The following is a 24,035-nucleotide window of genomic DNA, read 5'->3' on the forward strand; positions in this document are numbered from 1 at the left end:
GGGGGGGGGGGGGAGGTGAAGGAGACCCCAGGGCCTGTTGAGGCCTCTGCCAGCTTTGCCCCACCTCCAGAGAGGAGCAGGAACTGGGATCCATCTTTTGGTGTGACCCTGAGTGGCGGGGGGGGGGGGGGGATAGGGGTAGGGGGTGAGGGGCTGCCTTAGGCTAACCACCTTCCCGTATCTCATTTTCCTGGGCAGAGGTGCCAGCCATCGAGGGCATGAGGATGCACCTCTTGGAGGAGACGACGGTTCGGACAGAGTGGACCCGGGCTCCTGGCACTGTGGATGCCTATGAAATTCAGTTCATTCCCACGGTGAGAGCCCAGCTGCAGGAGGAGGTTGAGTGGGCAGGCCTCGGGGGAGGGAGTTCTCACCTCAAGCAGGAAGTTCTAGGTAGTCAGGTGGCTAGGTTCCTGAAGCTCCTATGGAAGGCCTTCTCGTCCTACCCCACACTGGGTCCAGAAGGCCTCTGCAGCATCAGTTCACTGCTGCTGGAATACCTCTGGTGACAGTGAGCTCAGTACTTCCAGAGGCTGTCCAGTCCGTTGTTGGTCATTACTGGTAGTTCTTTCTGTTGTTGCTGAATCTAAATCTGCCCCATTCTGACATCCATCCATTGGCCCTAGTTGGGCCTCCACCAGCATCAGAATGTTGCCATTGCTTTCCCCACGTCCTCTACCACAGGCTTTCAGGTATTTGGAAACATCAGTGATCACCACACTCTTCATTCTCTCCAGGCCAGACCCACTGGTCTCTTCACCCCTTTTCCCTAAGGCTTTGTTTCCCGAATCCCACAATTCCTGGGTTCCCTCCTCTAGTGCCTCGTACTTTTTGCATTTGCCCCCAAAATGTGGGGGCAAGGAGGAGTCCAGTAGTCCTCCTGGCTAACTCTGGAGACACGGGCACTTTTTTTCAGAGTCGGTGTGTATTAACTTGTGGTCACAAAAACTGTCAGCTGTCTTCAATCAAAACCGTTTTTAAGTGACTTTTATTATAAAGGTCATGTAGGCTCAGTGTAGAAACTTTAGAAAATGTAGATAAACATGGAAAAAAAGAAAGAAGAAAAGAAAAAAAAGATAAAAAGATGACATTCAACTATATACACTTTCTCAGCCTAAATATAGGCCTCTGCATGTGGCTCTGTTCAGTGTTATCTTTTCTGGTTTGGGCCAAGCTGTCTAGGCTGTTGCAATAATTTGAGTCTGTGAACTGCTTCTCCCGCCTCCGTGTCATCAGTGCACTGCAAAGCATTCTTTCTCTGTCTCCTTCCAACTCGCTCTTAAAATATTTGGGGGCACCCTAAGGTCAAAGCCTCATGGCCTCTCATTAGAGACCTCCTTTTATGCAGATTGGGCTTTTATGATATGTTTGGCCTCCCAGCTCCAAATCATTTGACATCTCTACTGTCTAGCTCATGTTTTCCTGCATCTTCCCACAAATGCCATGGGTGAGTAGGCCATTTATCCTAATCTCTGCCTGGCCAGAACTCTGGAAGAATGAATAACTCCCAGGGCCTAAACCCTAGGAAGGGTCAAGGACAGAAGGGACAGTTCAGAGGTGCTGGCTGTCAACCCCACCCTAATTGACCTGATCATTCTTTTTTTTTTTTTTTTTTTTTTTTTGGCAGGGGAGGGGGAGAGGCTGTTCATTCTAAGTCCTTTTGTTATAGCCACAAGACCAGACCCCTGCCATGCTCTGTCTCTCCTTACTGTCTGGTAGAAACAGAGGCAGAAATCCCAGCTTTGCAGTGCAACCAGTAAAGCTTAGATTTTTTCTTCTGTGAAGTGTTTTTGTTGTTGTTTTTGGTTATAAAAATAATATAATCACAAGACAAGAATTTGGCAACTAGAGGAAAAAGCAAATAATTCTTGGCTGCTTCACACTAAAACAAGCACTGTTAACATTTTTAAGTGTTGCTCCCACTCTCTTCTGTGTGCATATTATTTACATAGCTCTGATCTTGAGAGGATAGGACTTTTAAAAGGAACAACTTTCTTAAGCAACTGCAGGGAAAGAATTAAACACTTGAGATAGAAGGGACTTGCAGGAAAGCTTTGTCCTCTGCTCTTAGTAAATACAAACCCATCCTTGGGTGTTTTCAAGAAGTGTTTCCAAGAAGTTTCCCAGCCAAAGCTCTAGGCTTCCTCCCTCACCATGGGGCCAGGTGAGGTCGAGCTGGCCTGGGTCCGGCTCAACCCATCTCTGGGTATGAACCTCTGTCACATTCTGGGTTCCCTTTGAGCCCGGGTGTGGAAAATGCTCCTGTAAAGTTGGTCCCCAACACCTCTCTTGGACTCCACGTTAGCCTGTGCTACTGGCCTTCAGACTGCTTTCTAAGCTTTCTGTGGCTGGCCTCTGGAATCCTGCCTCTTGCCTTGGCCAGCACTCTCTGCCCATTTCTGTTGGCACAGAGTATTGGTAGCTGGCTGTCCTCAGGCACTGCTATCTTCTTAGAAGCCTATCTCTACCTTATCCACTCCCTTTTCCAGAAGCACTCCATCGCAAAGCCCAGCCTCTGCTGTTGCTGGCAAAGGGACACTCCTAGTCACTGGAATGGTTTTCAGAACGCGGAAGAAGAAACATTTCTCCTTCTCCATGCATACGTGGCATTGCTACTCTGACTCAGTGGTTCTCAAGGCATATTCCCGGGACCTGAAGCATTAGCATCACCCAGGAGGGAGCTTGTTACACATGCCAATGGGCAGACTCCAGCTCCAGAGCTACTGAATTAGGAGCTCTGGGCCTGGAGCCCAGTAACCTGCACTGTAACAAGCCCTCCGGGGGATTCTGATACACCCCAAGCCTGAGGGAGGACCACTAACTCAAGGAATGTTGCTATTTTGCAAAAGGCTGGTTCCTCTCTGAATGTGAGAGGAAGCATGAGGAAACTCAGGACGGTGAGCCCTTGAAGAGGAGGGTCCAGCATTCTTGGTTTGGCTGTATTCTGCAGCCTAGAAACTGGACTACGCCACGCTTTCATTGGGACACAAGACCTCATGGCCTTAGAAAAGTTTGTGTTTGAGGTCTGGTCTGAAAGGTGGAAGATGGTGGGGGAAACTCCAGCGCCCAAGCAGGGTGGCACCCCCACCTGGAACCATGAAGTTGGTATCAGAAATAAGGTTAGAAACTCACCAAGGACAGTGAAGCAGCAAGGGACACCAGCATCTGGTAGAGAGCCTGTCTCAGACCAGGCAAATGAGAGAGGTCGATTAGACTGACAGTGGCACTTTCAGGGGACGATTCCCAAATTGATCTTAGCAGGGACTAAGAGGTGTCTAAAAGGTTCACGTAGGCAGTCTGAAGGGAGAAGGTGGTCTGAAGAACAAGATGGCTTGTCTTGCTGGAAGGACCAGACATCATCAGGGAGCACCCAAGGGCCGTGTGTGTGTGTGTGTGTGTGTGTGTGTGTGTGTGTGTGTGTTGTTGGGTTGGGGGAATAAGGGGAGAAAGAAAGAGAGAGAGAGAGTTCTAGGAAGGATGAGGACTTCATGGGTCTTTAGGTGAAGGCCATCCAAAGGCCTCCCAGACTGGGGTATCCTAGGGCAGGGTGAGTAGGAGAGGAGCAGGGGTCCTGTGTGCCCGGAAAAATTTTCAACCAACAAAACTCTGACAAAGCTTTCTTTCATCCTCAACCCAGAAATCTCTACGTGGCCTCTCATCTGGTTTTGTACTTTGCTATTTACTGTGTTGGTTTCCCCACAATTTTCTTGGTTTAGGAGAGTACCTTTTGAAATTTCCAATCCTACTTGGCTGGATGGAGGTGCCCTCATCATGGCCAACATAGCTAAGCAGAACAGAGCGTCCTTATTAGCTGTCCTAGCTAGACAGCCCAGTGAAATTCGGGGCAGTTAGACTGCTCACAGATGTCCATTCCTCCTGTTTCCCCAGTGGCTGGCACTCCAGGAGACCCTTCTGGAGCTGGTATATCTCCTGTGGGGTCACCACAGGTAATCATAATACCTTATGTGTGCACTTGGAGCAGTGGTTCACTCACAGGCCTGTATGCCACAGAGATCTGGGTAGAGATCTAATCAGCTTTAACATGAGCTGAGGATGGGGGACATGTCTTTCATCATGCCCAGCACGATGCCAGGCACAAAATTGGGGAACGTTTGTAAAGAATTTAGGGCAGGTGGACTTTGTTTTTGAGTGGCCTCCAACCCTGCTCAGGAGACCAGAGAAGTGCCTAATGCGTCATGACAAGGGTCACACCCACAATACCCAGCCAGGGGTGGGTGTCTGTGGGGAGGCTGAGGCTGGGGCAAATGTTGGGCAAGATACTTAATCCTTTTGTACCTTGGTTTCTTCATCTGTCCAATGGGAATAACATGATCTACCTCATACGGTTCTTATGAGGATTAAGTGAGTTGATATACACAAGTTGCCTTGAATAGCACCTGGTACGGGCTAAGCATTTTATATATTATTTTATTTTATTTTATTTTATTTTATTTTATTTTATTTCATTTCATTTCATTTTTTGAGAGAGAGAGAAAGGGTGCAAGTGAGCGAGGGTTAGAGAGAAAAAGAGAGAGAGAAGCAGGGCTTGAGCTCACCCAACGCGGGGCTCCATCTCATGAACCTGAGATCATGACCTGAGCTGAAGTCAGATACTTAATGACTGAGCCACCAGGTGCCCTGGGACTAAGCATTTTAGATGTGTTTGCTGCTACCACCACGCTCCCCAGCTGCACAGGACCAAGTTCTACACAATTCCGTGTTGACAGCAACTGGAGTTTGGAGAAAGAAGAGATAAGGAAGATTGGGCAGCAGGGGTGAGACCATCAGCCTTAAACCACCTGGTGCCCTCTTTCTTGCAGACAGAGGGGGTGAGCCCCCCATTCACAGCACGAGTACCCAGCTCTGCCTCAGCCTATGACCAGAGAGGACTGGCTCCTGGCCAGGAGTACCAGGTCACTGTCCGTGCCCTTCGAGGGACTAACTGGGGCCCTCCTGCTTCCAAGACCATCACCACCAGTGAGAGCTGGGGCTGAGGGAAGGGTCCTGGTTGGAGATTTGGATTTGAGAGGGGTGGCTGGGAATCTGCCCCCAGGAAAGCAGAAGGGAGGAACTGGATGGTGACAGAGCTCTTAGAGTGAAAGCTGGTGACTGAAGAACTAGACTCCCACCTGATCCCTCTTCTCTCTAACCTGGCTAGTGATCGACGGCCCCCAGGACCTCCGAGTGGTGGCTGTGACACCAACCACACTGGAGCTCAGCTGGCTGCGACCCCAGGCTGAGGTGGACCAATTCGTGGTGTCCTATGTCAGTGCCGGCAACCAGAGGGTGCGGCTGGAGGTACCCCCTGAGGCAGATGGAACACTGCTGACCGACCTGATGCCAGGCGTGGAATATGTAGTGACTGTCACTGCAGAGCGGGGCCGGGCAGTAAGCTACCCGGCTTCTGTCAGGGCCAACACAGGTATGCCTGGCCAGGGGTTAAGGAAGGACCCAGTTTCTTTGTGGAGCAGCCCCTTCTTTGGGAGCCCATATCTAGGGTTCACAGGCTCCTCTGAATGCACCTGGGCAGGGCAGGGGTAGTCACAAATCACCTGCTGGGGACTTGCTCTGTAACTGGGCCACGGGAAGACAAAGCCCTAGGGTGCTTGGAGGCCTGTAGGAAGGCTGCAGGTTGGAGTATGGGGGGAGGGAGGGGAGGAACCTGCCCCATGGAGAGAAGCAGTAAATAGAAGATGATGTCTGACTCACGCAGATGGGGTAGATTTTGCTTGAAATTTAGACGCAGGCCTGTGCTCACAGTTGGTGGTCAGACCTTGTAGGGATTGGAATTGGGCAGATCAGAGACCCGCATTCCTGTTGACTTTAGGATTGGGGCTGGGGGGAATTTGGTCTCAGAGCAGTAATTTTCCACTAATCCTCAAGGTCTCTTAACAGATGGATATTTAATTTCTTTTCCTGTGACAGAGGGACGCCCACCTCGCTGTAGCTCACATTCTCTCCTCCCACTCCCCTTTCTCTCCTTCAGACACAGGGCCCCACCTGCTGGCTTCTCTCTTCTTTCTAGGGCACCAACAATGGCGGGCTTGGAGGGCGAGCGGGGAGGGGCTCCTGGGACACTGACTCCTTTCTCTGGTTCTCTTTCCAGGTGGGGCTGGGGCACGAGCAAGAGGCCTCTGGCTCCGGTTGGGGGCGGGGCGGGGGGGAGGGAGTGCGGGGCTGCCGTGGGGAGGAGCGCAGGGGCGGTGGGGAGGGGGGGCTGCCACTGACCTGCTCTCCCCTTCCCCCTTTTTTGCCCCCGGCAGCACCCGGCCACTACAGTTACCCGGAGGTTCGCCCCCCAGCCCCGCCCCCCAAGCCCCGCCCCCGGCCTGCTCCGGCCCCGCGGCCCCCTCGGCCCTCACGTCCCGCTAGGCCCTCGCGGCCCGCGGAGGATGGGGAGGAGGAGCCTCGGCCTGGGCCTAGCCTGCCGCAGCCCCCCCGGCGGGCGTGGGGCAACCTGACCGCCGAGCTGGGCCGCTTCCGCGGCACCGTGCAAGACCTGGAGCGCCACCTGCGGGCTCATGGCTACCCACTGCGGGCCAACCAGACCTACGCGTCGGTGGCGCGCCACATCCACGAATACTTGCAGCGGCGTCGGGCGGCTGCCGCCCCCGTCGGCTCCCCGGCCCCCCATCCCCGTCGCCCCCGCCCCACCGCCAGCCCCGACCCCGGCACCTGGAAGCGGGACTCCAACCAGGGCATCTACGGCCTCTCGCCCGAAGGCGTCGATCGGGTGGCTGCGCCCCGCCACCCCAAGCCCGAGGTCCTGGGCAGTTCCGCGGACGGCGCACTACTCGTATCCCTTGACGGGCTTCGCGGCCACTTCGAGCGCGTGGTGCTGCGTTGGCGGCCCCAGCCGCCGGCAGAGGGCCCCGGCGGGGAGCTGACCGTGCCGGGCACCACGCGCACCGTCAGCCTACCCGACCTCAGGCCCGGCACCACCTACCACGTGGAGGTCCACGGGGTGCGGGCAGGGCAGACCTCCAAGTCCTACGCCTTCATCACCACCACAGGTAGCATGGGCTGGGGCCGCGGGACCACCCATTCCCTGCCCAGCCTCACCTGCCTTTGGAGTCTGCATCCAAGAGTTCCTCCCACTGCCTCACTGCTCAGACTGCCACCCCACCCCCACCCACCACACTCCTCGGCCTTCAAGCCCTTCCCGGTCCAGGCTCCAGGGGACTCCACAACAAAGCATGCCCTTCTGTGTTCCTAGAAAGCCATCTCCACCCCAGGGCCCTCGGGCATACCCGGGGCCAGGGAGACCTGGTCTTTAAGGTTCCCCAGACACTTTGTCAGGATTGCCATCCTGGGCAAGGGAAGGGGCATTTAGGGGGATGGGAGGGTCTGCAAAAACTCACTGGAGCAGTTGGGGTGGTCACCGGAGTGAAACCAGCACTCCTCAACTCTGACTCACTGTAGTGAGGGTGGCAGAAGGCTGTGGTCAGCGGTTACTATTTTCCACAATTTGGCCTTGACCTCAAAGGGACACATGGGGACTGCGGCGTGGGGATGGCCTTGAAACCATCAGGCAGCTTGTGTCTGTGAGAGGTGAAACCACTGCTTCTTGAGCTGTCTTTCCAGACCTCCTGGCTCACTTCATGCTTGTCTCTTCCACAGGAACGATGCCGGGCTCAGGGGAGGGGTGCTCTCTGGCTGCCCTGGGGAGGGTTGTGGACCTGTTCTTCCCCCCTAGGGCCCAGATGCCACCTGAGCTGGATGTACCCCCCATACACACCCTCTTTTCCCTCTCTCCTCACTACCCACTCTCTACTTGCATCCGCCTTCCCTAACACCACATCTCCTCCTTTCTTCCAGGCTTCTCACTGCAGCACTAATGGAAGCCACGACCACCACCCAGTAGGGAAGGGGATGTACTTAGGGAAGGACATGGAAATCTGTGGGGCTGGGGGTCATAGGAGCCTTGTGAGGGGAGGGATGGCCAGATTTAGTTCTTTTATTTATTGCCTGCAGGTTTGTCTGTTTAAGAATGGGGTGGACAGGGGTGTTGGGAGGATGGGGCAGACCCTTGGAAGGATGAGGTGGTCCAGCGAGTGGACTCAGAAGCAGAAGAGGGAGGGTCTATAGGCTCTGAGAGGCTAGAAGGCAGAACCTGGGGGCTGGGATTTCCCTTCTGGCTCTCATTCTCGACTCTCTTGTTTTCTCTCCCTGCCCCTTCCCAGGGTCCTCTCCCTCAGGCCTCTTGGCGGCCACGGATGAGCCTCCTCCCTCAGGCCCTTCAACCACTCAAGGGGCCCGGGCCCCTGAACTACAGCAGCGCCCCCAGGAACTAGGAGAGTTGAGGGTGCTGGGCAAAGACAAGACGGGGCACCTCCGCGTCGCTTGGACTGCTCAGCCTGACACGTTTGCCCACTTCCAGCTGCGCCTCCGGGTGCCCGAGGGGCCAGGGGCACATGAGGAACTACTGCCAGGGGACGTCCGCCAGGCTCTGGTGCCCTCACCACCTCCCGGCGTCCCCTATGAGCTGTCGCTTCGTGGGGTCCCCCCGGAGGGCGAGTCCTCTGCCCCTCTTATCTACCAAGGCATTATGGGTATATCCTAAACTCTGTTCAGATTAGTGTCCTGAGGGCGGGGGAGGGGCTGGGCCATCAGGGTTTCTGAGGTGGGAGAGGATTGAAGGGCAGTGCTGGTGTTTGGGTTGGAGTGGTAAAAGCAAACAAGAAGAGAAAAGGTTGCAGTTGAGGGTTCAGAGGAAAGAGGAATGGAGGGGGTCTTAGAACAATGGCAAGGTGGGTAGGGAAGGGGAATAGCAGATGGGAGGAAGGTCAGAGGGTACGACAGGGAGTCAAGGAGAGAGGCTGTAGGCTTCTGGCTCTCCACCTGCAGCTTTCTTTGCCTGTGTCCTCCCCAATTCCTGGTCACCCCTCTGTCCCTCCCACCCCACAGATCTCTGTGGGTAGGTGTGGGAAGGCTTCTAGCCCTGAGGATACTGACCCTTAGCCCCCTCTTCCCCTTCTCTTCCCCACAGCCCCCGCCATCCCTTCACTGGGATGGTAGCCCACCACCCTGGGAGCCTGGCCTGCAGTGGACAGTGCTCCATGGTCCCATCAGCCAGTTTCTCCCGGGGATGGAAGTTCTTTAGCGTGGGGGACTCCACAGCCAGCAGGGCATCAGAGATGGGTGAGGTTTGTGGAAACAGTGAGGGATAGGACCTGGGCTTCCCGACTCTCGTGTTCCCTCCTGGTCCCTCTTTACGGGACTAGGGTAAGTCGCTCTCTGCCACTCCAGATCAAGCTCAGCACTAGGAGAGAGGGTGGTGAGGGAGAGAAAAGTCCAAGTGGGTGGAGGAGTCTTCAGCTGCTCCAAAACAGCAATGAGGAGGTTTTGACTCAGGAAGAACCAGGGGGGACCTGAAACTCCCTCAAAGGTCTTGGTATGGAGAGAGACTGGGACCTTTGTGAGGGGCGGGGAGGCTAGCACAAGGGAAGGGCTAAAGTTCTCATTCCAGACAGAGATGGCTGGCTACTCACAGAGGGCTGAGGGTAGGAAAACGGAAGCTTTGAGGGAGGGAGCTGTCCAGGAAGGAGGGACCTAATGGGCTGAGGAAAGGGAAGGAGACCAGGGACAAGGCAGGGGTTGAATCCAACTGCTTTACTTTTGTTCCCCACATTCCAGACAGGGATGGGGCAAAGCCTGGGAAGCCCTTGGCCCCGCCACATCTGGGTGAGCTGACAGTGACTGGCATGGCCTCCAACTCCCTGCTCCTGCAATGGACGGTCCCTGAGGGCGAGTTCGACTCCTTCGTGATCCAGTACAAGGACAGGGACGGGCCCCAGGTTGTCCCTGTGGAGGGGTCCCAGCGCTCGGCCCTCATCACCAACCTGGACCTTGGCCGCAAGTACAAATTTGTGCTATATGGGCTCCTGGGCAAGAAGAGGCATGGCCCCCTGGTGGCTGAAGCCAAGATCTGTGAGTGAGAGCCTTCACACACACTCCTATCTCTGCCCCCGTGCAAAGTCTTGAAGGAGGTCTTCCCAGTGCTTTGGGAACTCCAGGAAGGCTTCCTGGAGGCAGTGGTGCCTGAGGTGAATCCCGAAGGGAAAATAGTGGCAGGTCAGGCAGAGAGGTTGAGGAGGGCAGTGCAGACAGAGGGAGCCATGGAGAATGAGGTGACAGTGAGTGTGGCCCTGTACAATCTGTTTCCTCTGGATGGAGAGCAGGGTACCTGGAGAGCTGAAGGGACTGGTCTTGTGTGTCTGACTGAGGAGCTTGGCACTTATTTGAGGGCCCCAGGGGGCCTCTGAAGGGTTTTAAGTGGGAGTGACATGATTTCATGCTTATCTTACAAATAACACTGAGGCTGCTGCAGAGAATAGCTGGAGAAGTGAGTTAAGAGCCAGCAGGAAATGATGCTGGCCTGGCTGGAAGGGTGGCAGTGAGGCTGGGTGTGGGAGGTGAAGGATGATGAGGAGGCCCAGGAACTCCCATGTTCTAGATCAAACAGTTCCATTCCCTGAGGCAAGGGACAGCAGAGGTGAGGAACAGCACAGCGTGAGCATTTAACTGTCAAATGTGTTTAAGATGTTCTAAGTGCGTCATCACACTTACTGCCTACAGCAGCCCCATGAGACATACCCATTTATGGATGAGGAGAGTCAAGGCACTGAGAGGGAGAGGGCACTCAAGCAGAAAGTGGTGGGCTGAGGGGTTATCTCTGCTGCCCTCACAGGTCTGGAGGGCAGAGAGAAGGCCTGAAGAGGGTGCTTGGGTGTCCTCGGTGCCAATGGGCAGGAGCCAGAGTGAGGTTGTAGGGGGAGAAGAGACGGGGCGGCTGGAACCCTGGAGATGGACAGCACTCAGGGCCCGAGCAGAGAAAGAGGAGCGTGCAAGGTAGCCCAAGGAGGTGATCTGGGGAGAGGGGCACGGCCAGAGAGAGTGGTGTCCTGGATGCCAAAATTAAGGGTGTGGCCAGACATGTCAGATTCCATAAGAGTGATTCAGGGCTACAGAGCGTCCACAGGACTTAGCAATGGCAAGGCCACCACTGACCCCGGGGAGAGCTGCCAGTGGAAGGTGGAGCTGGATTGAGAGGGTGATGGAGGTGCGGACATGGCTACAACCAGTATAGACGTCTCTTTCTGGAATCTGGGCAAGGAAGAGAGAGCAAGGAGGGAGGGTGGAAGCTGGAGAGAGCTAGCAACTGAGAGGAGGAGCTCCTATCAATGCTGAGGGCACAGTGGCAGGGAGTGAGGGGTTGGTGGTGCGGTGTGAGAAAGGAGGAAGTGGGGCCCAGAGCACAGGTGTGGAAGACTCTCCCATAGTAAAACGCTCCAAAGATCGCACTTCCCTCTCTTGGAGGAGAGAGCAGCTAGTAGTTAAGCCTGGAAGCAGTAGAGATTGTCCTGGAAGGCTTCCCTGGCTACGGAGACACAGAAAGGGATGGCTGGGCTCCCTTCTCTCTGAAGTCCGTCACTAGGCTGCGGATAGATTCAGGGCCGCAGTAGTCCATAAGGTGCTTCTGTGCCATTTAGAAGAAGGCACCCCTTCTCTAGGTGAGCGTAGCCCCATGCCAGGGCACACAGCTTGGCAAGGAGAGGCTGGCTGAATTTTAGTCTCTTGGTCCTCCCTCAGCCATGCGCCTTTGTGCAGGGAACAGCCTGCACAACCTCACCCAGCATCCCAATGTGGGAGATGGATCTCCCTTTTCCTTTGACCTGTGTTCCTCCTTTTCTCTACCCTTCCTCTCAGTGCCTCAGAGTGATCCCAGCTCAGTGACTCCACCCCGCCTGGGAAAGCTGTGGGTGACAGATCCCACCCCAGATTCACTGCACCTCTCTTGGACTGTCCCTGAGGGCCAGTTTGACTCCTTCGTAGTCCAATACAGGGACAGGAACGGACAGCCCCAGCTGGTGCCCGTGGAAGGGCCTGAGCGCTCGGTCATTGTCTCCTCCCTGGACCCTGACCACAAGTACAGATTCACTCTGTTTGGGATTGCCAACAAGAAGCGGCACGGCCCCCTCACAGCTGATGGCACCACAGGTGAGGGGCAACTACCTAAGCTCCCCCATGACCCCTCCCAGCCTTCCACACCCTTGTCCTCAGCCAGGAACCAGCTGGGGCCTCCCAGTGAGATGGCAGACTCTGAATCCTGGCCCCACTCCCAGGCTGAGGGATAGTCATCCTCCCCTGTACTGCTGGGTCCCTTCCATCCCATTCAGCTGTTCCCCGAGGCCCAGAAGATGTATCATACCCTGGCTCTGCCAGACTTCCCAGGAGTTCAGCACTCATGCTGATTGATTAGTGACCCACCCGCCAGGTATGACAACCCCTCCGAACCCCAAACACCAATCTGGGGCTGCCAGTATAGCCCTCAGTGGATCCTCTTATTTACAGCCTCAGAGAAGAGAGAGGAGCTCCTCCACCCAGAGTCCCCAGAGCGGCCCCTGCTGGGGGAACTGATGGTGACTCGTGTGACCCCAGACTCCCTGCACCTGTCCTGGACAGTGACCCAGGGTTCCTTCGACTCCTTCATGGTCCAGTACAAGGACGCGCAGGGGCAGTCCCAGGCAGTGCCCGTCAGGGGTGATGAGAACGAGGTCACCATTCCTGGCCTGGAGTCGCACCGGAAGTATAAGATGAACCTCTATGGGCTTCATGGCAGGCAGCGTGTGGGGCCTGTGTCTGTGGTGGCTGTCACAGGTGAGTCAGGGCCACACAGGCCTCCCTCCACTGCCAGCCCCCGGTCCTCTGGGCAGGACCTGGCCCCGGGACTCCTTCGTACTTCTCTCCACCTTCTCTTTCTGGGCTCCAGTTCTGCCAAGCCTCTACCCTGGACTTCCCCACATCCCAGGACTTCTCACCCAGCCAGCAGCCCCTGACCTTCTCCTCAGCTGTGCTTCTCCATCTCCAAGAACCGGCCTCATTTTTCCCATTCCGAATGCCCGGAATCATCCCTCCGCCCCAGGCTGTCCTCTCCACAGATATCCTCAGCCACTGTGTTGCTTCCCCTATCATGGCCTGGCTTGGGGTGCTGTCATTTCTGAGCTTCTGTTGCGGGCTCCCTGCACCTTCCCGCCATTGCTTGCCCTGTTCAGAGCTGGCAGATCCAAGGGACAAAAGTCCCATGTTTCCCATGTTTCTGGCATGAAAAGGCCTCTTCCCAGGCCCCCACATCCCTGGTTCCCAGCCACCTGGGAGCAGGGCAAAGGGCTCCCTCTCAGTCCCCCTACTTCCCCTCATTCTCCCACCTGTCCAGCCCCCCCGCCCGCCGCCCTGGGTCAGCACCATTTCTGTGGTTTTGTAGCATCATGGGTGGGAGCATGGGCTCTGGATCCAACTGCCTGGATTTTAATCCTAGCTCTACAGTTTATTCCCTATGGACCTTGCACAAATTACTAAATCTCTCTGTACCTCAGCTTTCTCATCTGTCAAATGAGGATAATAACGGTCACTACTGCTTCACAGAGTCATTAGAATTAAATCAGTTAATGTACAAACATACATACTTAGAACAGTGCCTGGCACATCGAAACTTATAAGAATGAGCTGCTAGGGGCGTGCCTGGGTGGCTCAGTCAAACATCCAACTTCGGCTTGGGTCATCATCTCATGGTCTGTGGGTTCGAGCCCTGCGTCAGGCTCTGTGCTGACAGCTCAGAGCTTGCAGCCTGCTTCAGATTCTGTCTTCCCCTCTCTCTCTGCTCCTCTCCCGCTCTCGCTCTCTCTCTCTCTCTCAAAATAAATAAACATTTAAAAATTAAAAAAAAAAAAGAATGAGCTGCTATTTCTCCCTGATTCTCTCCCTTCCCAGTATCCTTTTTTGTCTCCTTTATCTCCCTAACTTCCCCATTGTTGCCTCCTCCCTCTTCAATCTCCTGTCCCCTGAGTAATACCCTGTGGACCAGGGAGTGGGTTACAGAAGCCAGTCTCCCGTCTCCATGGAGCCTCAGCAGAGACCTAGTTGCCAGACAGTGGATAGGTACCCTCAGGGCTGTGATTCTAGACCCCACTAGGGAAGAGCATGGCCCTCCCTAGCCTTCTACCCCAAATCTTTCTCCCACTCTTGTCTGAAGTAGAAGGAGGGACAGGACTGTCCAGGGAGGCCCTAGCCAAGGTAGATTCTGTCTGGTGTCTTGGTAAGTGGGGTGGGGCAGCTGGAAAGCCCTAGGGAGGTGTGGAGCTGAAAGGGAAGAAGGCAAATGTGAAGACGCCTTACTGCCCCCTCGATTTCAGCACTGTCAGAGGACATGGGAGAAAGTTCCCCAGAATTTCCTTTCTTCCCATCTCAGCTCTTTTCTCAGACTGCGGTCACCCCCACAGAATCCACCAGTACATTTCCTGCCAGCAGTATCTACAGGGTTCAGGGGCCTGTCTCAACTCTCTCCAATGAGTTACTGAATGGCTGATACAAATGCTACCCGAACCCCAAACCCTATGGCTTGAGGACTTTATTTGCTGGATATACTTGATTGTCATAATTCGCCAACAAAGCAAGTTAGGCTGTAAGTCTGTATCCTCATCTCTTCTCTCAGCCCCCCAGGAGGTTGTGGAGGAGACACCCAGCCCCACCGAGGTGGAGGAGACCCCCGGCCCCACAGAGCCCAGCACGGAGGCCCCAGAGTCCCCCGAGGAGCCCCTGCTGGGGGAGCTGACAGTGACAGGATCGTCCCCAGACTCGCTGAGCCTCTCGTGGACCGTCCCCCAGGGCCACTTCGACTCCTTCACTGTCCAGTACAAGGACAGGGACGGGCGGCCCCAGGTGGTGCGTGTCGGGGGTGAGGAGAGTGAGGTCACCGTCGGGGGCCTGGAGCCGGGGCGCAAGTACAAGATGCACCTGTATGGCCTGCACAGGGGGCAGCGCTGGGGCCCCGTGTCCACCGTGGGTGTGACTGGTGAGTGAGAGCTGGGGCCTGCTTCCTTTTCCTCCCACCAGTGGCCCCCAGCCTTCCTGTGGCCATTGCTCTCCCTTGCTGCAGTGGTAGTATGACCCCTTGCCCCCACCACCTCCTCCTACCCTGCCCCTTACCGAGGGAGGACCTAAAAAGAGCAGTTTGCCAGGGACTGGGATATAACCAGCTTTGTGACCTTTAACAATTTTAAATTTTCTGTGCCTGTTTCCTCATGTGTAAAATGAGGACAGTAACAGCCGCCCACAGAATTGTAGTGAGGATTAAATGAGTTAACAGACATGAAGCACTAAGAAAGGGCAGGCACAGAGTACACATGCTGCCAGTGTTGCCACAAAGATGATTATAATTATCCTGAGTCTGGGGTTTGCTCTGTCCTCTTTGGCTGGTTTAGCTGCTTAGGTGGTCGGATGTGCATGAGGCATTGGGCCTCTCCATCAGTAGCTGGAAACTTTCTTTACCACTCATCCAGTGAGTGACTTTGAAGCAAAGAGGGACATCCGTTCCACTCCCTGCCTCAGGCCCAGGTTGGGGCCACCTGGGCACCACAGAGGAAGCAGCCTGGGGAATCCCTCCAGGGTCTCAGCAGCTGGGGACCAGAACCAAGGCAGACCTCTGGGACTTGGCTATTCTCCTGCTGACTTGCCCACCTCGGTCACAGGAAGGGGCCTCTCTTTTCCCTTTGCTCACTGAAACAGACACACCTTTTTCAAAACAACTTTTAGTATAAGGAGGAAGATTAAACACTTAAAAGCAGAAAAACAAGTTTTCAGAGCATGGTTTCTGTACTCCCACGAAGCCCAACCTTACAGTGACTTGGCTGGCTTAGTTTACAGAACCTTCTACTCCTAATTTCTTTTTGTTCTTCAGTTAGCTCCATTATCAGAGTAGGAAAAGTGATGGGTAGCTGGAGCCTGCTGAGCTGACCAAGGGGCTGTGCCTGGAATAAAGCACATGCTGTACCACTGCCAGGAGAAAATATGTACATAGCCTATTAGAAACATTTCTAGGGGCCTCTGGGTGGCTCAGTCAGTTAAGTGTGTGACTCTTGATCTCAGCTCAGGTCTTGATCTCAGGGTCATGAATTTGAGCCCTGCATTGAGCTCTGTGCTGGGCATGAGGCCTACTGAAAGGAAGGAAGGAAGGAAGGAAGGAAGGAAGGAAGGAAAGAAAGAGAAAAAGAAAGAAAAAAGAAAAAGGGAGGGAGGGAGGAAGAAAGAAAAAGAAAGGAAAGAAAGAGGAAGGGAGGGAGGAAGGGAGGGAGGAAGGAAGGAAGGAAGGAAAGAAGGAAGGAAGGACAGAAAGGAGAGACAGGGAGAGAGGGAAGGAGGAAGGAAGGAAGAAAAGAGAAAGAAGGAAGGAAGAAAGGAAGGAAGAAAAGAAACATTTCTAAATTAGAAAAAGATTACGTCAAATGCAACATGGTACTGGCATGCCCATGGGTAGTTGTAGTTCTACCTTTTCCAGGTAAGCCAAGCCACAACAGTAGGGCTTATTTGACAGTGAGGGACAGTTTCTCTTCCTTACAGAAAGAAGTACAGACAGGGCACAAATGAGCAGGCAATGGATGCTACAGGACCTATCAGAGGTAGAAGGAACATGAAATACAATACCAGCTCTCATACCTGGTACTGAGTAGATGCAGCCACTCCCACCCACCTTAAGCTGCCTTCAGCCCTGCCCTCCCCGCTCAGAATCATTTCTTTCTGAGGCCTCACCAACGACCCATTTTTAAAGCAGGTTTTATCTGTCTGGAGCTTAGTCTTATCCTCTTGCAGACGCCAGAGAAAACAGCTCTTGGGAACCACACCCAGCAGCCTCCTCCACTGTTTTACTTCTTGGGACCACCTTCCAGATTTGGTCACTATTGAGGAATGCCACCCACACTCAGCTGATTCTGGGGCAGTGGGGACCAACAGGTTCTGAGCTCAGCCTTTCCCAGCAGAGTCGTGCAGACCACTCAGTAATTTAACAAGCATTTGTGGAGCACCCACAGTGTGCCAGGTGCTGGGGACACAGCCGTGAGCAAGGCTAAGCCCCTGCCCATGGAGGTCACATTCTAGCAGAGGGAAACAGACACCAAACTGCACAAATCTGTCAGTGCTACTGAACGTGACAGTGATTAGCCCTGGAGAGAAAAGCCAAGTCCAGCAGGCGAGATGGTGAATCGGTAGAAAGGGGGTAGGAAATGGCCTCTCTAAGGGAAGGAGGGAGAGGACAAGGCACGCGGGCCTTTGGGAAGAAGATCCAGGGCAGAGGGAAAGTGCCCTGACCATTTGTGGGCAAGCCAGGAATGTTTGGAATGGGGGGAGGGGGATATGTGAGAGATGATCAATCACTTGGGACCTCAGAGGCTTTTGCCCTGAGTGAGATGGAAGTCATTTTGGGAACAGGCTCTGACTAACATTGATCGGAGGCAGGATGAGGGTGGAGGAGGGAGGTGATTTAGGAGACCCTGGTAGTCCCGTAAGAGCTGGTGGCACTTGGTGCTTGGGGATGGAGGCAGCGGGGCGGAGTTAGTGAGGGGGCATCAGCTGCTGAAGGGGACAACAGAACTTCCTCACAGGCTAGATGTGGGGTGTGAGAGGACTCGGACAATGCCCAGAATGAAGTTGTGGCTTTGCCAAGGTGGGGAGGCTGTGGACTGAGCAGGTGTGGCGGGTGGGGAGTCTCTGAGCCCGGTTTTGGACTTAATGAGTTTGAGACACAGACCAGGCACCCAACGAAGATGCCAGGCAAACACTGAGTCTGCGGGTCCCGGGAGAGGGGACTTGGAGCACTGACGCACAAGGGAAGTTCAGCTACTTTACCAGGGTCTCAGTGACGGTGCACACCCCTCCCCAGCCCCAGCACAGCCCCAGATCCTGGCAGGAACTGAGTGAGGGGTTGTGGCCAGACAGATGTTGCCAAATTAGTGTAGTTTTAATCAGAACCACCTCGTGGGCACCACAAAAACAACAGACATAACTACTAACAAGGGAAAGAGGGGCTTTTCCTAACGGTCTCCCACCGTCTCTATCAGCTCCACAACCGGAAGAGACTCCAGCCACGGAGCCCCCCCTGGAGCCACACCTGGGAGAGCTGACAGTGACAGATGTGACCCCCAACTCCGTGGGCCTCGCATGGACAGTCCCAGAGGGCCAGTTTGACTCCTTCATGGTCCAGTACAAGGACAGGGACGGGCAGCCCCAGGTGGTGCCTGTGGCCTCAGACCAGCGTGAGGTCACCATCCCCGGCCTGGAGCCTGCACGCAAATACAAGATGAACTTCTATGGGCTGCATGGTGGCCAGCGTGTGGGCCCCCTCTCTGTGGTAGCTGTGACCGGTGAGTGAGCAGGGATGAGGCAGTCCCCATCCCTGGTTACCCAGAATCCTCCCCACCCCACAACCCTCTCTGAGATCCTGCCTCAGTGGCTTCCACAGGTCCTTCCTGAGGTCACAGGCACCTTACTCTGTTCCCTGGCCCCTTGGCGTCTTCCCCAGCTAGAACCTTCCCTGCCCTCCCAGTCCCCATCTCCATTCTGCCCTTTCCCCCAGGCAGGAATGTCTTGCTTCCATTTGATCTAAATCCAGTTGCAGACTGTTTGTCTCCCCTGATTGCCCACAGCTGTTTCCTTCCTTTCTCTTTACAACCCTGCTGTGACCTGGACACAGCTGCCACCTTCCCCTGATGCCCTTTTTTTCTAGTTGAGCTTAAATGGCACGCATCCCTTGAATCTCTCCTCAGAGGCCCTTAGCACCCTGGGTGCTATAGCCTGCCTTCCTCCCAGAAGTGGCCCTTGCTCTTAGCTTCCTGGGCACAGGTTGCCGCCGTTTCTTCTGCCAGTGTCTGGTGAAACCCATGGACCCCTCTCAGAGCAGTGTTTTATTATCTTTTTTAAATTAAGTTTATTATTTTTTTTTATTTAAAAAAAATTTTTTTAACGTTTGTTTATTTTTGAGACAGAGAGAGACAGAGCATGAACAGGGGAGGGGCAGAGAGAGAGGGAGACACAGAATCTGAAACAGGCTCCAGGCTCTGAGCTGTCAGCACAGAGCCCGACGTGAGGCTCGAACCCACGGACCGTGAGATCATGACCTGAGCCGAAGTCGGACGCTTAACCGACCAAGCCACCCAGGCGCCCCAAGTTTATTTTTTTAAGTTTATTTGAGAGAGACAGAGAGAGTGAGTGGGGCGTGGGGCAGAGAGAGAGGGGGGACAGACGATCCAAAGCAGGCTCCATGTAGACAGCGGAGAGCCTGACATGAGGCTCGAACCCGTAATTTCAAGGTCATGACCTGAGCTGAAGTCAGACTCTCAACTGACTGAGCCACCCAGGCACCCCTCAGAGCAGTGTTTTAAAATCTATAAAATAAAGGCATAGGATTACAGAGGAAGCCAATTATATTGATATTCAATTATCAAAATATTTTAAATTCAAATTTATGATTTAGTAATACAGGAACTTCTTTATTCATTAAATAATAAGAGTTAGAGGATTGTATAATAACATACCCATGTTTAGAAGTAGTTGGTCATGAGAGTAAATGGTATTTTGAAATTTCTGTAGTAATTCTAAGGTGATGGGAAAACATCTGTTGATTCCTAATAGAACAAAGTCACAGGTACTGCTGGTACCTCAGTGGTTTGTCACCTATATTCATCATTGAAGGAAATGCTACATTTCAGTTACAGGTCAGGGAAAATATGGATGTAACTGTTTCTCATCTTAGTTTAAGGATCCCTTGAGGCCCTGGGAGGCCAGAAGTTCAAGGGGGAAGTTCTCCTGCCCAAGACCTCAGCCATGTTCTTTGTTTTCCTGGATCCTAGCTCCCCTCCCTCCAGCCCCAACCACAGAGTCCCCCCAGGAGCCACGCCTCGGGGAGCTGACAGTGACAGACCTGACCCAGGACTCTGTGAGCCTCTCGTGGACGGTCCCTGAGGGTGAATTCGACTCCTTTGTGGTCCAGTACAAAGACAGGGATGGGCAGCCCCAGGTGGTGCCTGTGGCTGCAGACCAGCGCGAGGTCACCATCCCTGGCCTGGAGCCCAGTAGGAAATATAAGTTCCTGCTCTTTGGGATTCAGGATGGGAAAAGACGCAGCCCAGTCTCTGTGGAGGCAAAGACAGGTGAGAGCCCTCCAGCCCCCCAGCGGCCTTCCCACCATTTTTCACACTGCCTTATCTCTTTCCTTCTGCTGGTCTGCCCTCTGTCCATCTCTTTTGATTCATTTGAAAAGCCACAGTGGGACCCCTGGGTGGCTCAGTCGGTTGAGAGTCTGACTTTGGCTCAGGTCATGATCTCGAAGTCTGTGAGTTCGAGCCCCATATCGGGCTCAGTGCTGACTGACAGCTCAGAGCCTGCAGCCTGCTTCAGATTCTGTGTCTCCCTCTCTCTCTGCTTCTCCCCTCCTCACGCTCTGTCTCTCTCTCAAATTAATAAATAAATACTTAAAAAAGAAAAGAAAAGAAAAGCCACACTGCCTGCCCCAGTTCAAGGAAAATGAGCCCAGTTCCTGGGTCTGCTCTGCCGGTTGATTTTTTCTCTCTTTTCATAATTTCCACTTCTGTTGAATGGGGGAAGCCTCTTCAGAACACTTCCTGGAAGGTGGGACAGACTGGGGGTGCTGGGGTAGGGGTGAAGGGAGCCAGGAGCCCTTTCTGCCTGCCTGGGTCTTGCCGCCATCAACCTTGTGCAGCTGTCACCTCCTGAGAGTTTTGCCATCACCCAGTTTTCTTATGCTACTGGCTTATGCTCGTTGCATCCCCTAACTGCAGCCCCCAGAGGACCCTTTCCCTCCTGTGGCCTCTTCCTGGAGCCTCAGAAACTGGGAACCAGAGGAGCCCAGGGCTGGCTGCCCAGCCAGTCTCAGTCAATTCCAGCCCAGCTGTGCCCCTTTCCTGGGTTTCAGTCCAGGCCCTCCCCTGCCCCTGGGGGCTCCCTGATGCCAGAAAACTCTAGCAATAACAATGCTGTCAGCGTCCTCTCTGGCCAAGAAGGCAGTGGGCCAGCTCCTTCTCAGGCCTCAGGATGGCTTTGGGACAGACACCAGATCCTTTCTCCATGTGAGCTCCCCTTCTCCTCCCCTGACCCCAAGTTGGCAGCCCCCACTACTTTCCCAGGTCCTGTGAGGGCCACCTCCATCATAACATCCTGCTTTCCCACCTGCTGTCTGCACTCATTGGGGATCCTGTGCCCCCTCTGATGTCCCCAGGACCCTCAGAATTTCCCCAGGGGCCAGTCAAATCACAAAGGGTAGACTTCTTGGTAAAAGAAAATAAGTAAACCAAGATGCACCCTACTAGGAAAATAGTCTTTAGTAGGCGGGAAGAGTCTGGAAAGTTGGAGGAATAAGATAAGCAGGAAGCTAGGGATTCTTTTTTCCTGGAGATGTCACACTGGCTAAGTGGAGGGAGGCATGAGCCAGTTGGGGACGGTAGCAGAGATGGGAGGGTGATGGAAATATTTTGGGGAAGCACTGATCATTTGGGCAGTCCTGGGTTTTTCCAGCTCTAGCGGGAAGTAGTCAAAGAGTCATCCTGGAAAAAAATAAACATAAGAATCTTTCCTCTCTTTTAGCTGCCCAAGGTGACGCCAGCCTTGGGGCCCCGCCCCGCCTTGGGGAGCTGTGGGTGACAGATCCCACCCTGGACTCACTGCGCCTCTCCTGGACAGTCCCCGAGGGCCATTTTGACTCCTTTGTTGTCCAGTTCAAGGACAGGGACGGGCCCCAAGTGGTGCCTGTGGAGGGCTATGAGCGCTCAGTCACCATCACCCCTCTGGACACTGGCCGCAAGTACAGATTCCTCCTTTATGGGCTCCTGGGCAAGAGGCGCCATGGCCCCCTCACTGCCGAAGGCACCACAGGTGAGAACATGCCCTGCAGGGCCAGGCTCTGCTCCCAGGACTCCCCCAGGGAAGGCATCAGCAACCTGCCAGGCCAGGGAAGCAGGTGGCCACTTGTGGTGGCTGCCATCACAGTTGTTATTCTCCTTGCACAATCCCATAGCACTGGCCCTATAGGACTCAGCTGTGGCAAAGCCCTGTCTGCAGACCTCTCAGTCCTGCCCTTTGAGTTCACCCAGGCCACCAGAAACACGCAGCTCTTTCCTTTCTGTCTCCATCTCAGAGATCCGGAGTGCTGTGGATGATGCTAAAGCAAAGCATCCCCTAAAGCCCCATCTTGGGGAGGAGCTACAGGTGACCAGCGTGACCCCAGACTCTGTGAGCCTCTCGTGGACAGTCCCTGAGGGCCAGTTTGACTCCTTTGTGGTCCAGTACAAGGACAGAGATGGGCAGCCGCAGGTGGTGCCTGTGGAGGGCAGCCTCAGGGAGGTCCGCATCCCGGGCCTGGACCCAAACCGCAGGTATAAGCTCCTGCTGTACGGACTGCACCAGGGCAAACGTGTGGGTCCCATCTCTGCCATCGCCATGACTGGTGAGTGAGGCTGTGGCCAGAGTATGCCGTCCCTCCTTCTGGCTTCAGCTCGCCTGGCCTGACCCAGCCAGGGGATTTCTGAGCTTCCCATTTCCCTTCTTTTAGGGGAAGGGATGAGGTTTATCGAGGCATAATTTACACACAATTCTGTGTGAACAATGAGTGTTGGTAAATGTCTAAGTCATGAAACCATTGCAACAACTGAGATATAAAACATTTCCATTGACCCAAGAAACCCATTTCCCCATGCCCCTTTGCAATCAGTTTTCCCGAACCCAGCCTCTGGCAGCCACTAACTGTTTTCTCTCCTTACAGTTTTGCCTTTGTAAGCATCTCTTTTAACAGAACGTACAATACATATTTTGTGCTTGGTTTCCAATCCCTTGGAAATTCATCCCCCTGTATCATAGTTGGTCCTTTTTATTGCTGAACTCTTGCTATCACGTCCTTCACTCTTTCCCTCGTTCTCTCTTCTTGGAGAGTCTTGCAATGACAGACCGGTCACCCATCTCTCCCTGTCTCTCTGAACCAGCCTCCAGAGAAGATATCGAAACCGAGGCCCTAGGTCCTCCAGGGCCTGAGCCCCGCCTAGGGGAGGTGACTGTGGAGGAAGCCACGCCAGACACCTTGCATCTCTCCTGGACAGTGATGGAGGGAGATTTTGACTCCTTTGAGGTCCAGTACACAGACAAAGATGGGCAACTCCAAGTAGTCAAAGTAGATGGTGACCGGAATGACATCATCCTTACTGGCCTGGAATCTGACCACAGATACCTGGTGACCCTGTATGGTTTCCATGGCCAGCAGCGTGTGGGTCCTGCCCACATTGAGGCCCTCACAGGTGAGCAAGGAGAGCTCTGCTACCTTCCAAATGGCTGTGAGAGCACAGTGGAGAGCAGTGTCCCCATGGTCATCCTGCCCACCCCCCCTTCTCTGTCTCTCTCTCTCCTGTCTCTGTTCAGTCCCAAGGGAAGAGGAGGATGAACCTTCAGAACCTCCCATCAAGCCACAACTGGGGCAGCTGGCAGTGACAGACGCCACCCCCGACTCCCTGCACCTCTCCTGGACTGTCCCCGAGGGCCAGTTTGACCACTTCCTGGTCCAGTACAAGAACGGGGATGGGCAGCCCAAGGCGGTGAGGGTGCCAGGGAATGAGGACCAGGTCACCATCTCAGGCCTGGAGCCAGACCACAAGTATAAGATGAACCTGTATGGCTTCCACGGTGGCCAGCGCATGGGCCCCGTCTCTGCCTTTGGGGTGACGGGTGAGTGGACGGTGGAAGCCCCAGGGTGGGGTCAGCCAGGGAGGGGGGTCACCTCTCTCGGGTGATGGGTGAGTGGGGTGCAGGAGGTCCCTTAGCTGGAGGCTGAGCCATGGTGCCCTTTGTGCCTCCCCTTGGGGACCAAGGGGTCCTCCTGGGCAGAGAAGGGCCTCCATGAGCTATGCTGGTGTCTGTTCAGAGTTCCCCACTGCTGACCCTGGAAGCCCCCAAGCATGTTTGTAAGATGTCAGCTGAGCAAGCCCAGCCAGCCCCAAGCATGGGCTTCTCTGAACTGAATTTGGGGCCCCCAGACATGGTCACAGCTCTCCATTCTCCTAAGATCCAAGGACATATCCTGGGGATCCTGCCTCATCCTTTCTGTGTGTCTCCTTTTCAGCTGCAGAGGAAGAGACCCCAACCTCTACTGAGGTGGAGGAGACCCCCAGCCCCACAGAGCCCAGCACGGAGGCCCCAGAGTCCCCCGAGGA

The 24,035-nt window shown here is 54.5% G+C and overlaps 1 protein-coding gene across 1 annotated transcript in view; it reads left to right on the plus strand.

Annotated features, from left to right (window-relative positions):
- The window catches only part of TNXB (tenascin XB), a 45,033-nt gene that overhangs the window by 13,014 nt on the left and 7,984 nt on the right, over window positions 1-24,035 (plus strand). The window contains exons 4-12 of the mRNA XM_049653527.1: window positions 199-314; window positions 4,821-4,977; window positions 5,159-5,422; window positions 6,264-7,013; window positions 8,184-8,552; window positions 9,637-9,930; window positions 11,710-12,000; window positions 12,355-12,660; window positions 14,492-14,851. Coding sequence (XP_049509484.1) covers window positions 199-314; window positions 4,821-4,977; window positions 5,159-5,422; window positions 6,264-7,013; window positions 8,184-8,552; window positions 9,637-9,930; window positions 11,710-12,000; window positions 12,355-12,660; window positions 14,492-14,851 — 2,907 coding nt within the window. The remainder of the gene's footprint in view (window positions 1-198; window positions 315-4,820; window positions 4,978-5,158; window positions 5,423-6,263; window positions 7,014-8,183; window positions 8,553-9,636; window positions 9,931-11,709; window positions 12,001-12,354; window positions 12,661-14,491; window positions 14,852-24,035) is intronic.

Source organism: Panthera uncia (assembly GCF_023721935.1).
Source record: "Panthera uncia isolate 11264 chromosome B2 unlocalized genomic scaffold, Puncia_PCG_1.0 HiC_scaffold_24, whole genome shotgun sequence".
Classification (NCBI taxonomy): Eukaryota; Metazoa; Chordata; class Mammalia; order Carnivora; family Felidae; genus Panthera; species Panthera uncia.